The 16935-nt window shown below is 39.4% G+C and overlaps 1 protein-coding gene across 4 annotated transcripts; it reads right to left on the bottom strand.

The window, feature by feature from the left end:
- Positions 1–1370: 1370 nt before the first annotated feature.
- On the bottom strand, positions 1371–15928 carry map2k4a (mitogen-activated protein kinase kinase 4a). Of its 4 annotated transcripts, XM_035180303.2 has the most exons (13): positions 15484–15928; positions 14176–14211; positions 12711–12743; positions 10128–10230; positions 9852–10026; positions 9344–9463; positions 9111–9230; positions 8964–9015; positions 8737–8864; positions 2997–3074; positions 2609–2757; positions 2344–2389; positions 1371–2119 (listed from the first exon to the last, which is right to left on the bottom strand). In XM_035180303.2, exons 1-13 carry the CDS (start codon positions 15629–15631, stop codon positions 2006–2008), a joined length of 1302 nt encoding a protein of 433 aa, XP_035036194.1. In that variant the 5' UTR covers positions 15632–15928; the 3' UTR covers positions 1371–2005. The 4 variants fall into 4 exon arrangements, with proteins under 4 accessions (XP_035036194.1, XP_035036195.1, XP_035036196.1 ...); XM_035180304.2 differs by lacking the exon at positions 12711–12743; XM_035180305.2 differs by lacking the exon at positions 12711–12743 and having other exon boundaries at positions 10128–10218.
- Positions 15929–16935: the final 1007 nt, after the last annotated feature.

Genomic DNA, 16935 nt, shown 5'->3' with positions numbered 1-16935 from the left:
ATAGTTTGTGATGAAAGGGGCTATTTTTGTATATCCACATTTATTTATGTATTCATTTCTATATTCCTTCACTTATTTCTGTATAAATAATTAAATGTAAATAAATAAATACACTTAGAAGCCATTTCATCACATACTGAATTATTTCTGCATTTAATTATTAATGTATTAGTTTAATTCATTATTTATTTGTTGTCCTTCATAGGGCGTGGACAGAACTTCTCAATATAAACAACTACAAAATAAAACACCTAAAAAGATAATTAGACTTTCTGAAGCTGTTTTAAAATATTGATTATTGATCAAATGATCTCAAACATTACGCACAGGAAATTATGACAGAGTATGATTGTGTCATAGCATGAATAGCAAAGTTTATTGCGATTACTTGCCATGAAAATAAGCATTTTAACAGGTAATAGATATTTTATTGTATTCTTTATTTTAAATTAATTATTTTATTATCATTATTCTTTAAATACACAATGTAACATAAGATGAATTTAAGGTTATTATTGGCCGTCATCTACACAATTAACGCACTAATCTGAAGACTAAAAATAATCAAAGGTGAATCAAGTAAATTATAATATTTAATATCATAAATGATCTGAAATGTTTGCAGTGGAAACATTGAAGCCTTGGTAGGTAAGCTACAATAAATCATTGTACATAGTAAAAAACACAACCACAAGAACAATTTGACTTGCATATAGGTCATATACTGTAGTTGGTTATTTATGGATTATAGTAGAGCTGCAACGATTAATCAATTGCATGGTCAAAGAATTATAAATTCATCTGCACCTGGACATTTACTGTTTAAAGATGATCAAATGTGTGGCTAAAGTTTTTTTCTTCTTGTCGTACAGGATATTTAAGGGAATCGCTTTGGGTTTTGCATAGTCACTTTGGGTCTTGGGGAATAGCAAAATGTTTTTTTGTTGCAGCCCTATTTAACATGTTTATGACTATATTATACACAAAGGTAGTTTTTTTAAAAAGAAAAGGCCCAGTTTGCAAGAAGTGTGCTCAATGTGTTCAAATGTTCACTTATGAATGTGTGTATGAAAATCATTTTTGAGAAGCCATGTAGATGTTAGTATATTTATATTTCCTTTGTTTACTGTATTTTGTATTAAGTTAACTGATTGAGAACTATTTATGAAATTCTAAAGTAAACCCTTTGAAACCAAAAGAGTGGAGGCTGTGGCCAAAGCTTTGTCAAAGATTATAGATGTTAGCAAACTGGATACACACATGCATCTGGTTCCATGTGTTCAAAACTTGCACAGACTTCAATTCAGATTCACCATACAAAACATATTTTTGTAAACCTTATTCGGAGAAAAAGAAGACACAAACACACCTTTCCCTTCCCCTCTCTTTATTCCTATATCAGCATATCGTTCGTTGCACAGTGAGCACTGACTGTTATACAGGTCTAACATGAGTCTGACCACCGACACTTTCACCTTTTTAAACTGCTTTACACCCAGAGAAGCAAAGTTCCATTAAGATACCAAACACGATGCTTTCATTCACGTACATGGAAGAAGTGGGACAATTCACAAAGAGCATGATTCCAGTATGTTGAAGAATCTCCACATCAGAAACTCCACATGATTTTGGTTTCCATAAATACAAGTTCCAGGCAGGTTTTTTTTTTTAGTTACTACTAATCACCAAGATGCATCCATGATTGACTGATTGATTCAGCTGCTATTATACTTACACTGTGCGTCAGTGTTTGTGAACAAGAGAGAAACAGAGGTGTGTTAACGTTTATATATTATACAGACATGACTGAAATTTCCACCACTTTTGCTGCAAGTGGTGTTCATTTATCTTTTAGGCTTTACAATTCTCTTAACACTGCAATAAGGGACCAAGCAAATTTACATGAGGATTTGTTTCGTCTACATCGTTATCTTTTCTTCTTTTTTTTTTTTAATGTCTTTATTTTTGCAGACTGGTGCATGTTTATTCATATATTTGTGTGCTTTTAGTCCATATACATGGGGGAGCTGGGAGATGTTGGCATCTGATCCAGGAGCCTGCAGACGTAACCGGCAACATCGACCGTGCGCTCCTCGTACATCTGAATGAACGCGTCTCTCTGGAAAGAAAAAATGACAATTTATTTATTATATTAATACAAACTTCTGTACAAATTTCTCATGCTTCACATCATTTTTATTATTATTTGTTACTGTAACATAGAAGCAACATCTAGCACAAGAATTTCTTTGGGGATTCTTAATATGTTGAACCATTCATTTTGTATTTTCTAAGTGAGACAGAGAGGGTTGTAGACGTCATGATGACTCGACATGAACTCACCAGTAGCTCTTTGTACTTTGGCCTTTTCGACTCATCCTTTGTAAGGCTTGAGGAAAAGATACAAAAAAGAGGACATTAGAACAGTTTTAAAACATTGGAGGATGCAGTTGAGTCATGTGTCAACCAGGGAAGGAATTTGTACAGAACAGAAAATTTCAAGCAGAATCAATTTGCTGATACAGTATTAGAACATCACAGAAATTCTCAAACGGTCCCTTTCCATGGCATAATGCAGCAGGATAAATTCCCGGCAGTCTTTGCTCACCACAAGTTGACAAAGGCGATGAACGTGGGCGAGAAGCGCCTCTCCTCCGAGTTGCTGAGCTGTGGAGGGTCTCCTCTCACCACCTGGGTCAACTGGTCAAACACACTGTTCCACTTTGGGTAAGGAAACCGTCCTGTGGCCAGCTCGTACTGAAAAACATACACAGATACACAGAATATCAGTTCTGTTGAATTCTAACTCATCCACAACCTTGATAATGTTAAATATATAATATTTACAAATATAATCTAAAATCTGGGGATTTTTGTAAGCGAGTTCCAGAGATAACTTGAAAATCAGGCAAAAAATCATGCAGATTGCAATGTTATTTTAATCTATACTTTTAAATTATTTTAAGGATCTATGGACATCACAGCAATTGACTCACCAGTGTGATTCCCAAACTCCAAACATCTGAGCGCACGTCGTAGCCTTGCCTGGAGGCGCTCGGGTCTATTCTCTCTGGCTGGAAAAAAAAGAAAATCAGGTTCAAAATGTGGGTCCAGAAACAGGAGTAAACAGCCAAACCTGATTTCAAACAGAGGTACTATGAAAGCTGTTGTGCATCCTGACAACTTTGTGCTTTGTGGGATACAGTTTGTGACGGAGGAAATATAAAGTAATAAGATCACAGGTTAGTGATACCTCCATGTTTGTAATGTCCTTTATAAATAAAGTTGCATTGCCTTATGAATCCACATTTAAATTCACTAGATCGAGATTTTTGTTTGGATTTGCATCAAACTGCACACACTTATAAATGTAAGTCCCTTAAACATGCCAGCATTTTTTCATCAAGATCCATGAATTATTCTCTGACAAATAAATGAAAATGTTGAAAAGCGTCCCATCTCATGATGTTAAAGAAAGCGACAAAAACATCTTTAAGCCGGCCCCTGATTCCGATCGGCAACAAAATGAGTTCTTTCCTGACTAATATCACAATCTTCCACCACGTTTTGTTGTACTCTGTCCAACAGTTTTTGCATAATCCTGTTAACTAACAAATTAACGAACATGGGTGAAAACATAACCTCCTTAGCAAAGGCAACCATTAGATCATTTTGATCATTCGGGAGGGTTGCTGTAAGTTTTGCAAACCACCAGATGTCACTGTGTCTGTTCAGTTTAAAGCCCCTGAGCTTCAAATCTTGTTCAGGACACCCATCACAAAGGATCTCAGACGTATGAGAAGGGAATGTAACTGTAACAAAAAAAAGCGTTGTTGTTGTTAACGCCTTTCTTACACTCTGAGATCATCAGAGGAAAACAGGTGTTCATGAATGCGACAAACTCTCCCACCCCTCCGGAGAATACCGAGGCAGCTCATCACCTCTGGGCATGTTTACACCTGCACGACGAGATGCCATCCGCTCCGGAGCTCACACATCGCTCTGCACGCTTCCTTATTCCTGCCTCTCATGACTCCAAGTGTTTTACATGTCTGCCAATTCTGTTCATGTACAACCTCCTCTTCAGTTGGTCTGAATTCACAGAGCAGACGTGGTAATGAGGTGTTTCCAGGAGGCTGCAGAAATCTGCTGCCTCTCCTGCTGCTGTGCTCTGCAGAGGAGCGAGCACCTCTCTGGCCCATTCACAGGCCTGAATTAGATGCTGACGTCACCAAGCAGCACAATGGGACAGTCTGTGCTGCAGCAGCGATGAGATTTTTTGGACGAGCAGAGGACGAGACTGCAGAGAGTCCGATCGCATCTGCCAAGACTGGAAGTGTTGGAAGACACTCAGCTTATAAACTGTCTCCAGTATAAACAGCATTAGTAGGGAAGTGATCAGACAACAATGTTAACGTTTGTAGCTTCCACCTTTGGATCTTTTTAAACACTTTACAAAATATGTAACTAGAAATCATCTCTGAGCTCTGGAAACTGTATATCAGCATCTAACCTCGTTTTTTTTTCAGTTTTCATAGAGAAAATAATGAATCAAAAACAAAAGGAGACCTATTTCCACCGAACTTGGTGGAGGGATGGGGCAAGAGCTAGAGTAGTGTGCATTAAATATTTGTGAGGATCCAGTTAAAAAGGGGCTGATTCAAAGGGCTGACACACTTTCCTGTGTGTTGCAAGATTTTCATCTGGAAATACAGTTTGGATCTTGATGTAAAAACAAGAAAATTCAGACGTATTTATGTTGTTGCGATCTATGAGATTGGTGCAGTACTCGATACTGATCCAGATCTGGTGGAAGAAAATGTTGAATCCACGACTGGTTGAACTTGTTTGAGGTAAGAGCTCCACTCAGTGTCATTATAGTTTCAGTAGCAACATGACAGAGGTCTGAGTCTAATAACCAAATCTGTCAAATCTCATTTATAGTTTTGTTTATTCAAACAACAAAATTCTGTATTTGCAGGTTTACACGGGTTAAATTTGCATTAAAAAAAAACATAAAAACAAAACAGTAAGTTAGACCACAATCTACTACATTATCCTATATATATACATCTGATAAAACAAAAAATTTAAATACAAAAGCTGCTCACTGGGCCAATCAACACTCGCTCTATCACTCATCAATAAAAAAAAAACTGTTGTATATCTATATCTGTAGTATTCGTATGGAAGAGTATTGCATTCACTTGAGAAAAAATGATCTGCTCGGTTTTAGGGAATTAATGAGATTCATATCCCAAAATAAGGTCATAATTAGCATAGAGAGCGTTGAAGCAAACATATCCCATCTGTGTAGTTTGATCCAGTTTTATTTTGGTTTGAGGTTGAGACACTGGGAGATACTTGTGTCTTTAAGTAATATTGAACTTGTAATCTCACGGGACAGTTGGAAGCTCAGGCTGAATAACAGCAGCGAACGTATACTGTGGATGAGAACAACAAGAACTATATACACTACAGTAACAAATACTATAAAGTATCACAACCTAACAATATTTTCGTTGTCATGGTAGAATCTTGGTTTATGTATATATAAATAATATTTTGCAATGACATTGTCAGCATTACTGCACAGTAATTAAACTTAGTGCAACTACATGTAAAAAACAACTGTAAAGGCTCGACAAACTAGCCACAGACATGTGAGACTATCATCGTCTAGAAAATAACTAGAATGGCACTCAGTAGATAGTAGACCTTCACCAACTGTCTCCATAAATGCAATCAAGGTGCAACAAATTTCACACACTCATAAAAATCTGTCCGATATCAAAAAATGTCCCATCTCACAATGTTAAAGAAATAGATTAAAAAGTCCTGGATCTGCCTCTTTGTCTGCACCAAACTTTAATGGGTTCTCTCTTGGCCCATGGAAATAAGTTTCCAGCAGCGTGGTGATCAAACACCTGGCGAGCGTGCCGGCTGGAAACAAGAAACTGGAGCTGAGATTCCTGCAGCCTGAGTTCACGGCCACGGGAAGCTGCCGGGTGACTTCTTTTAAATCAGAGTCATGAATGAAGTGCCCTGCCTCGGCCGTTCAGACGGCGGGAGCATGCATGGTGGTGGTGTGCTGCTGGGTCCTGATAGTGAGAGTCAAACCAAATTTAGCATGGAAACTGCTGTGGAGTCACTGGGGGAGGCTGCGAGGGAGGGAGGGAGGTACCCCCAGCTGACGTAACCCAGAGGCAGAAAATATCCTCAAGTAATGTCGTCACAATGAGATCATCTCTGTGCTTTGCCAAAGATCTGGTGCTCTTCAGTTATGTTGCGGTCGCAGTTATGTTGTAGAAATACTACACGCACGCACGCACGCACGCAAATCCTGACCAGCCCCAAGATTTTACGACCTCTTGCTGGGTCTATCTCCCGTCCTTCGACCAAGTATCAAGGAAATCTGTTCTGTAGTTTTACATGATCCTGCTGACAAACAAACCAACCGACCAACAGACAGGGGTGAAAACATGGAGGTAAAACTGCTTCACATGCAGCTTCTGAAATGTGAGTTTGCTGCTTTTCACTATTCAGTATATCACTATTAGACTACTAGTAGTATCACTGTCTGTTCTAAACCTGCCTGTTTAGAATGAGATGTTTTTCCTGGCCTGTGGTAATGCTGGTTGCAGCTTTCTTTATGAAAGGCAAAAAAATGGTTCGGTGAAGCTCGACACAACAATGTCACTTATGCTGACACGTCCCAGCGTCGCTGCTGCAAAGCACCGGTCACCTTTTTATTAAAAGTGTATCAATATTGAACGTATCCCGTGTCCAAATCACATCAAATCAGACACTGCGCTTTCTTGGGCTTTTAACAAGACACATGGGAAGTCTGAAGCTGACATACATCAAGAGTTGTCACCATCAGGTTTACATGTCCTGGGGAGCATGACTCAGCCTGTGGTGTGACTGCAGCAGGATTTTCTTGCTTTGGGCTTGGACATGAAAAGTCTGTGTTGTATTCCGGGGCCTTTGAGAAAGAAACTGTGATTCATTAGGTACAAATTAAATGACTTGTTGAGTCAGTCATTGTGTTTTTGGAGCTTGACAGATTTCAGGGACTAAAACTCCGCTCATCTTTAGCTGCTTTCTGAATTTAAGTCTGAACATTTTCTTGAAATTTTACAGAGGGGCTGTTTGTGAGAACACAAATGTCAGTGTCAGTTGCCCGGAATGCCAGCCCCCTAGTAAAATGTCTGAGGGAGTCCATGTGAGAATACAGCAGGAAAATGTCACAGCAGGCTAGTGGGCGTATTGATAACTATTCTAACACGCGACAGACATGAAATTGGAAGAATACAAAAAGCTCAGGATGAAAAAGAGGAGCCATACAGATAAAGACGTCTATTTGGAAAGAAAACGAGATTCAAGAGCTTTTGGCAATGAGGGCCGTTGTCAATGTGCTGTAAGTAAAACGTATGATTTCTGCAGTGGAATTAATACATCATGTCCTGCCTCCTGCATATCCTACCCAGGCTCCCCTCCTGATTCTTCTTCTGTTATAATGAACACGTCTGACCCGCACAATCTCCTACTGTGTTCGTCATATGAATTCACATCTTAATGACCAACAGCTTTGGTCTGTACTGCTCTTGATTTTTAAAATCTGTCTCTTGTCAATGCCACAACTTTAAAGAAGTGAAGTAGAAAATCCTCCCTTTAATCAATAGTGTAAATAATCATGAGCTGAAATCCAGTCTTTCACCTCTGCTTGGTGACATTTTCATAATTTCCCTGTTAGAATTGTTTATTTTGTTCCTACACAAAACAGGTCAGCTGATGTAAAATAGAGTTTAATGTGAAGTAAGATTATTGCACCTCCAAAGCACTAACAGCCCAAGTACATACAAACCACCATCTGCAACCTGATGAAGATGTTTCCGATCAAGTGCTGAGATTTCTGGCTCTGAGATTTCAAGACTGCTGCACACTAATCACAAAAAAGAAGCACTTCCAGTTGTACATTACAACTTTCTGCTGACCCTTCTTTAAGGTCATACATGACTCGATACCAGGTCTTAGTCACAACCGGGTCATTCAGTTTTGTTTCAATATACTCAGCAACACCCACAGCAGCTGTCCTGATTCACCATGAATCATTTCTTCAGCACAGCACAAAGATTTAACTGATTTCTTGTGTCAGCAGACGAGTCAGAAACCTGCACTGAATAACAAGAAACAAAAGGTAGAGATGTAATCTAAGACTCTCTGAAGCGCAGTGGGGACATTTAGAGTCTTTTATTTTGATACGTGCAGGTTTGTGCTTGGTTGATAAAACCAAATAAAAAATAGAATTACCGCCCTGTGGTTGTCTGCCACCACTAACCAGTGCAGTTTTAGTCTATATGCTTTTTTTCAAAACTCATATGACATCACTGTGACCTTTGACACTGATATCTAAATCAGTTCATCTTTGAGTCCAAGTGACAACTGGTCAAACTTTGAAGAAATGAAAGGTGGACTTGAGATATCATGTTTAATGAGGCCTTTGTGACTTTGGCCTTTGACCACCAAAATCTAATCAGCTCATCCGTGAGTCCAACTGAGCAGTTGTACCTAATTTGAGAAAATTGATTGAGAGATCCTGAAAACATAATGCCTCCAGACACTGGCTGTCGATGGTGCAGAGGCACAAAAAAAACATCTTAGGGATGCGACTGAGCTCCACCACTAAGTTTGAAAACAGCGCAAACCAATCGCACCACACTCAGTGCTACTTACTGCCATGTATGGTCTGCACCCCGCGTCTCTGGTTTTGGCGATGGAGTCCACCAGCTGACCACTGATGCCGAAGTCGCACAGCTTTATGTTGCCGTTCCTGTCCAGGAGGATGTTTGACGGCTTAATGTCTGGAGGAGAAGAAGAAATGCTTGGTTAACGAAAAAACAAAAAACAAAGCTATCATTTAAAAATATCCAAGATGGGAAAAGTCCCTGGTGTTATCTTACCTCTGTGTATTATTTTCAAGTTTTCTTTTAAGTGGTTAAGTGCTTTCACAGTCTGCAAAAACACCAAAACATGTCTTGAGTATGGGCAGCTGATAATCAGGCTTCTTCATGTATAATAAGACATATGTTCTATGATGATCAACTTACAGCTAATGTTATTTTTCCTAATATTTCTTCTGGAATCACGTCATCTAATGAGCAATATACAAACTTGTAAAATTTGTCTAACGAGGTAGCCATAAGTTCCATACAAATCCAACAGTCACCCTGAAACAGAAGAGATGCAGTCATCAGGTTTATGAACCCGTGAAACAGTAAAACAATTGGAATATAGCAACCCAATAAAAACTGTTTCATGTTGAAATGTGGTTTGACCTCACCTCTCTGAACAGAGCACCGTAAAACTGCACGATGTAAGGACAATCACTACTTCTCATGACCACGTCCAAGTCCATCAGCAGCTGCTTCTGCTCCTTCTCATCAACCGTTGAACGAATTCGCTGCGATTGAACAGACAACACAAAGTTATCATCGCACTGTCAAACGGTCAAAAGGCGCAGGTACTGGAGCCCGACAGATTTACAGAAAATATCGCCTGCTATGACTCGTTTATGTTTGTTGATATGAAAACTTTGCACTGTATATTTTAGAGAATATACAGTGCAGAAAAGGTTTTCCTCTTTACTGTCAATGTCTGTATTGTACGATGTAGTTTTAGGGCCATATTGAAGGAAAACTATTCTGAGATTCTCAGACTAAAGTCGTAATTTAATGCAAATAAAAAAGTATATAACCAGCAAGGAGAACCTGTGCCCGCAGATACCTCCGTATCTGGGTCTCTGTTACCATGTCTTGCCCTCGTCTGAACAATCAGAGGTAAATGATCACCTTGACGGCCATAATCTGGTTACTCGGCTTGTGAACCATCTTGTTGACAGAGCCGTAAGCCCCTCGGCCAATCTCGCCCAAATCTTTCAGGTCCTCGGCAGTGAAGTCCCAGTGCTGCTCCGGCGAAATCTTCAATTTTCCTGATGACTCGATGCTGTGTGTTCTCAGCCTCTCTCTACGAAAACCATGGTCGATAATGCAAAAGGAGAAAAATGTATGTTATACAGCTGGATTTCTTTCTTGGGGAAATGCACATAAGCTCTGAGGTTCACTCACATGTGCGGGTTTTGGAAAGGCGGCCCCGCTGTGTTCAGCGTGAACCTAGTCGTGGGTTTGATCGGTGGGTTGGCAAAGTTCAACTTCAGGGCTTTGCGTTTACCTGACCAGTGGAATAAAACAGTCATGGGATCAGATTTTAAACCCAAGCAACAAAATGCTGAGAATTGAGCAAAGATCAAAAGCAAACTCATCCCACATGATAGGTCAGAGCGAACGGTGAGTGAGAACAACACAAACCATAAAATGAGGTAAAAGGAGGAACTAGGAGATGGGTACATTTATCCACATCCATGGACATCATGCTCTTTATAGAACAATGGGAAAGGAACAGACAACCTCTGCATCATTACCATTCTAGAGAATGTAATAAAACTCACGTATACTCACCAGAGTCCTGAACAAATCCAATGAGAAGACCCTAACCAACAATCAGTATATGCCAATAAATACTGTCTTTGTATCCTAATATATGTAACTGCTCTGGGCCCTAAAGCTTTATTATTGTGGTGATATGTCCCATCATCACTATTAACATACACTGTTCTGCTGCTCCAAATACTCAAGAGCACCAAATGTGGATGAATCCACTGCTGAAAATAATCCCTAACAAATGCACTATTTCTCTCAGTTTGAGCAATGCTAGCTAAAAACTACACTGCCCAGCTTTTTGGAAAACCACCAAGCCTTTATTTAATGAAACTACATGTTTGTGAGCTGTTTTGAAAGATTTGCACCTTAAGTGGCAAATAATAGGTTTTCATCTGGAAACTGGCCTTTTTTTTGATAGAATAGATGCTCCTGTCTATGTAGGGCCACCCTCTTGATAAAGACCAGTATGCTTTGATTGGCCAGCCGGCCTACTCTGTTGTGATTGGTCAACTGCTCCCATCATGTGTAGGAAACGTCGATCCCTGCTCTCGCTTTACCTGGCTTTGTAAAGGGTGTGCCAAACTAGCCACTAGGATTGCATTATGCATGCGTAACGTTACAGATGATGCAGAAGTATGGTACGGACTACTAACAAGGTCTTAATGCAGGACCTAACACTCTGGGAACAGAGTGTAAATTGTGTGGTAACATCTCTGACAAACTTATCTCACTGCACACATCGTGACAACTGTTCAGCTGCAGACGAACACATTCTACTCCATAATTCTTTCTGCAAAGCGCTGACTCTATAAACACCCACTACATTTTCTTAACACTTCCTTGCAGTACTACCTACATGTGAATCCTTCATTTGATGCAGAAACAGAAATGCAGCATGCTGCTAAAATCCCAGACACCTACATTCACAAACACAAACCACCACAGGTCAACAGAAAACAGGGGAAACAAATAATACACTGATATATTATGTATACATATAGAACTCAGTGAAGACATGCTTCTCAAGGCCAACTGCTTTGATTTCACCTTGAATTGTAGGACAGCGTTTCCCCGCTCGCTCCACCCAAAATACCACAAGAATGCGTGTTTGAATTCCAGTCGGCTTCAGTGGAAAACATCAGTTGAAATGACAACTTTTGAGCGTGTGTACCTTGTCTCGACAAGCAAGTGCTAAGCTCAAAGTGCACCCATGCCAAAAAGAAAAAGACACACCAGTTGAAAAAAATGTATAAAACTGTTATGTGACAACACTACAGGCACTACTTCTGCTTGTTAGTGACACACTGAAAACCAGTGAGGTAGAGCTTCCATTTCAGTCTCTTCTTGTCTTTAGCAAGGAGCTTTTTGATCACACCGGTGAGTTAACATCAGTTGGGAGGATCTTGAGCCAAAGTATCAATGGAAGCTCTGGTTTTTAGGCTTGTGCCGATGAGAACAAATACACCTTACCTTAAGTTGCTAGAAAGACATAAAATTGCCTTTTATGCAGCAGAGAGTTTCTTAAGTGTGTATTTTAAGTCAAACTTATATATATTATATATTAAACTGAGAGACAAGCTGCTGCTTTATTATTCTTCAGTATCTGGGCAAGTATATTAAATATTGACTAATTAGCAACCGGCACAAGCCTTCTTGAACCAATGGTAAGTCTTGACGTGGGCCCTGTTCAGACCTGGTGGTAACATCCGTCCTGAGAGATTCAATCACAAGTGGTCCGCTCTAAGCTGGTCTGTTCACACAGGAAGAGTTTGTAGTGTTTTCCCAGTCTGAGTATACAGATATGTCTGTTTTCAATGTGTTGGTGTGTGTGCCGGTGCGAGAGAGAAACAGCTCTTCTATGATAGCGTGTGAGCGTTTGAATGGTGTGTGATTGCATATAATAGCACTGTATGAATGGCTGATTGTGGCTTGTAGTGTACGGCATTTTGAGTGGTTGATAAGACTGGAAAAGGGTTATATGAAGACCATTTACTGTCTGACTGATCGGATCTCAAGGTGCATTGAGGACGCATTCGGGTGCATTCACACCTGAACTTGTGAACGGAGCCCTCAGGACGGATGTTAATTCGAGGTCTGAGCGGGGTCTTGGATTAGTTGAGAACAGCAGGACAGACTCCCCCATACCAGACTGTCAGTCGGAAACAAAGGGATGAGAACTGTTGATGCTGAAGCAAAAGAGGGTTGGCTTACTTGGGGGAGCTCCAGACAGGTTTATCTGAAAGCCTAGAGGTGAGAAGACAGCTTTTATTTTCTCACATTTCACCTTCAGCTTGTCTCCTCTTCCTCATAATACTGCTTTATTAGTAGACTTCCAAGATTCAATGTGGCGTCCCTTGTTTGAAAAAATTAAAGATTCAAAAAATAAACTTCCTGGAATTAAAAAAAAAAGTCCATTGGTAAGACAGGAATCCTGCAGCATCAGGTACGAGGGATAATCGCAGAAATTGGCCTTGCTTTGCTTAGTTGTGAAACATACTGGAGCATCATGTTGCTGGTTTAATGCATCATCTGGAGGGTAATGCATTAGCATGCAATGAAACAGCTACAAGCACTTCAGGATGGGGAATTATGTCATGTGTCAGTCAGTGTGACAGCAAAGGAGATACAATGACCTGTGGATATGATTTTTTAAAAAAAGATCTTGAAGACAGTTTGAATTATCATCGTGAAACGGTTTTGAAATGGAAGCAAATTACAGTTTAATTAACAGTTGGGTTTTTGAAATCATGGGACAGCTCACCGTTATTCAGCACCATGTCAGCAGTAAGGAATCATGAGTTAGCAGCATTAAGGTAAAAGATTAAATATGATCAGGAGAAGATGAATGAAAACAGGATTATAGAACAGGGATAAATGACAGAAGCCTGGTAAGTTACGATTAAAGAAATCAAATAAAATAGTATTTAAGAATCAATTATTATCACTGTTAAGTTTAAATAAGGTACAACTTCTTCATTAACATGCAACTCAGATCAAAATCTACGACGGAGTATTCCAACCATGTTGAAGAAATGTATTTTGGGAGATTTTGAGAAGAAATAAATAACACGAGAAAAGGGCTTAAATATGAGAACAATGTTGGAATTTTACAAGAATATAGAATTTTAGGTTATGAGTCGTTTTACCGGGGGAATATCGGAAGATCAGTGGGTTGCCTGCGTTAAAATGAGGAATATGGAACATCTTGTTAAGTTTTACTTTTAGGTTTTAGTTTAGTATAGGGCTCACCAATAAGGTAATACTTAATATTTTGTCACATCTGTACCACATAATTATGAGTATCAGGACTTTTATTTCCTGATATTACAACTTAATAATTGAGACGAAACTAATGTTACGAGAATTAGTTGAAATATTTCGATTTTCTCAATAATTACTTTATTGTCACAAATTATGACTTACGATTCTCAAAATTACTTAACATATTTTTCTTCAACATGGCACTTATACTCTGTCGTGTAAATCTATGGGGTCAATGAAAAATCAACAAAATTGTATAATCTGATAAGAGAAATTTTAGTTGGTCTAGTATTAAAATCACTGACCGTCAAAATATGATGATTGCATCATTCTTCACCTTATAATTAAGCTTTAATTGGACTTCAAATGAAAGTGCTACTCCTACTCTACCAAGTCAAATGAAATGTGTAGCTACCTGTTTCACTCTGACATCTCCAGCAGGTGTTGGACTCTGAAAGTTAAAATGAGACAGGGTTTGTACAAAAATATCAGCATCGCAATGAGCATTTGGTTTAGTGGCAAAGTGAATGAAGGTTCCTGTTGACAAGGAGCTCGGCCTCAGGTTTCACTCCATATACGTCAGGACCATGCTGTAACACTACATGCACACACTACTTTAAAATAAGGGTTCAAGAATGTCTGGAGAACCACCAAACTTAAAAATAAAAACAACTGAATGTAGTTTTGCACATTTCCAACCACACAACTAATTGTGGTGACCCAGAGGTGCAAATCAAAAACACAGAAGAAAAAACAACGGCAACTAAGAAAAAATAACGGCAAGTATGAAAACATGTGGTTCGTCCAAGCAGCAACAATTCTAGTTGGCTGCAGGCATCTCCATCTGTTAGAAGTTAATATTGTTGTATTTTCCAAATTGCTGTTGGGTTTTTAGAATTTTTGTTGTGTTTTGCAGTTGTGCGTTCTTATGTGCCATTGTTGTTGTGTTTTCCATGTTAACATTGTGTCTTGTGATTTGCTGTTATGTTTTGTATTTATTGTAGTTTTCTGTGAATTGTTGTTGATTTTTCCCATTTGCCTTTGTAATTTCCACCTCAGGGCCACCGTATATAATGTGTCGTGAGCTCTAATGATTTTTCAATTGTGAAGGTGTTTTGATGACTTACATATTTTAACATTAACATCGTTCTCGATCACATGAAATTCGCTGATTAATGTCGAGGACGATTAGATGCAGAAGGCGAATTGAGCTCAAATTTGGGAATAAGAGACGTCATCAATGTCAAGGTAGCTGCAGCTCAAATGAATACTGACACACTGATTAAATATGCGCCGAATAAAGTGTAATTGATCATTTTTGAGATTGAAAAAAATATTCTTTTATAAATGACTTGTGTTACATTTTTAACTGAAGATGAGACTTAAAATGACCGGTTTTTAGAACGGAGTTTGGTGAGATTCTCCCCCAGACACGACAGAACAGAATGTAACCGGGCTACAAATATCAAAATGGCAACGAGGACATTGGATTAATTTGACATGTACAGGAAAATAATTATTTTTACATTTGGAAATTAACAGTCAGTATTTAGCCATTAGGGGAGACACACTGGTCTGTTCCCCGGGGAGTGTTTCCAGTTCTGGGAGTAGCCTGAGCCTCCCACGGCTAACCGTGCTAACGTTAACCTTCACTGCAGCGGAGCGTGAGCTCCCTCCCTCCCGGCTCCAGGCTCCGGCTTCCCGCAGCGTCCCCTCCACTCACCCTGCATGCTGCTCATCGTGGTGATGTGCTGGGTCTGCTGGTGCTGGTGCTGGCCCGCGGATCCTCCGTTGTTGCTGCCGTTGTGGCCGCTCGGTGTCGTTGAGTTGTTGGGACCGGGAGTCGCCATTGTTGTGTGTTTGAATTCCATCAGCAGCGCCGGGGCTGCAATGCAGAGAGACGGAGAGCAAGTTCACCCTCCCAGCCGCAGCACGTACTGCCCCGCTAACGAACTCTTCACACCGCGGGACGAGCGGCCAGCGACCGTACGATGTTTCACAGCGCGTTCACTTGCGGAGGGATTTATAAAAGCTAAGCTAACAGCTACCTGCGTGGTAACGTCAACAAAACAAACATCCAGATAGGCTAAGCTAACTAGAGGCTAGTCAAGAGGCTTCACGAGCCGCAATCAGCTGACCCACTGACATGTCAACACCCACAGCTGCACGAAGCACAACGGATACTGTCAGAATAAAACAGGAACATGCTCAATTCTATTATTTACTAACTCAATTAAACTCAAAGAATCAAAACATTTATTCAAAAAAATGTATCAAACTAAAAACTAAATTTGAAATGACTAAAAAAAAGTACTTGATATCAGACACTAGATTAAATTGATTAAGTAATTTTTTAGCAAAAATGAGAAGAAAAAGAAGCTAGCAAATTCAACATCTTTGTCATTTTGACAGCTGCTGAGAAAACAAAAGTAGTGTGAATATTTAACTTGAGCTTCAGGGAAAAAATGTCCTCACATTTTTACATATTGACAGAACAAACCATCAAAGAAAACAGCTGTCAGACCAACTGACGATTAAGATAATTGTTGGCTGCAGCCTGAGTGTAGTGTGATGGAGTAAGACTAATGCTCAATAAGCAGACAATAAGACATTTGATAAAACACAACTTTATAACTCAAACAATCTCATAAACCTAAACAACAAATGTCTTACAACTGTATGACAGAATGCATCTCTCTGAGACATGGTCACAATATGAATGGAGCAACAGTTAGCATATCTGATCTCTATTGAATTTGCTTAATATCCAGACACACATTGAACCTAAAGTTTTTTGGGGCAGTTGCCCTCTTCCACCTTTTGATGGCCTAGTTTTGTCTTTTTAACTTCATTGCCTTTGTTTTGCAGCTTAGTCACAAGACAAGAATCCCACCAGCAGCCACCTTGGATCCTGAAGGCGTATTAACCCAAATGGAGACTGTGAGACAAACTTGAGTTGAGGGACTCCTGTGACTGACCCCTAATAAAATCAATATAATAATTTGTCCTTAGCTCCAGAAAGCTTTGCTGTTTCTCAGTATATCTTATAGTATTTTGAATAAAAGGTTTCTGAATATGTGTACCTTTTAATAAACAGTAACAATTTTTAAAAAGCACCAAACTACATCAGGGTCCTCCAGAAAACATTTAACGTTTACATACAATATTTGCAATG

Source organism: Hippoglossus stenolepis, chromosome 16 (assembly GCF_022539355.2).
Source record: "Hippoglossus stenolepis isolate QCI-W04-F060 chromosome 16, HSTE1.2, whole genome shotgun sequence".
NCBI classification, from domain to species: domain Eukaryota; kingdom Metazoa; phylum Chordata; class Actinopteri; order Pleuronectiformes; family Pleuronectidae; genus Hippoglossus; species Hippoglossus stenolepis.
Note: the sequence above shows the minus strand (reverse complement) of the source record. Positions and strands in the feature narration are given on the sequence as shown.

Coding starts and splice junctions, on each gene's coding strand:
- map2k4a (XM_035180303.2), bottom strand. CDS start 15,631: ATGGAATTCAAACACACAACAATGGCGACTCCCGGTCCCAACAACTCA. Junction 9,016..9,110: donor TAGGAAAAATAACATTAGCT/GTAAGTTGATCA, acceptor GTGTTTTTGCAG/ACTGTGAAAGCACTTAACCA. Junction 2,120..2,343: donor CAAAGTACAAAGAGCTACTG/GTGAGTTCATGT, acceptor TTTTCTTTCCAG/AGAGACGCGTTCATTCAGAT.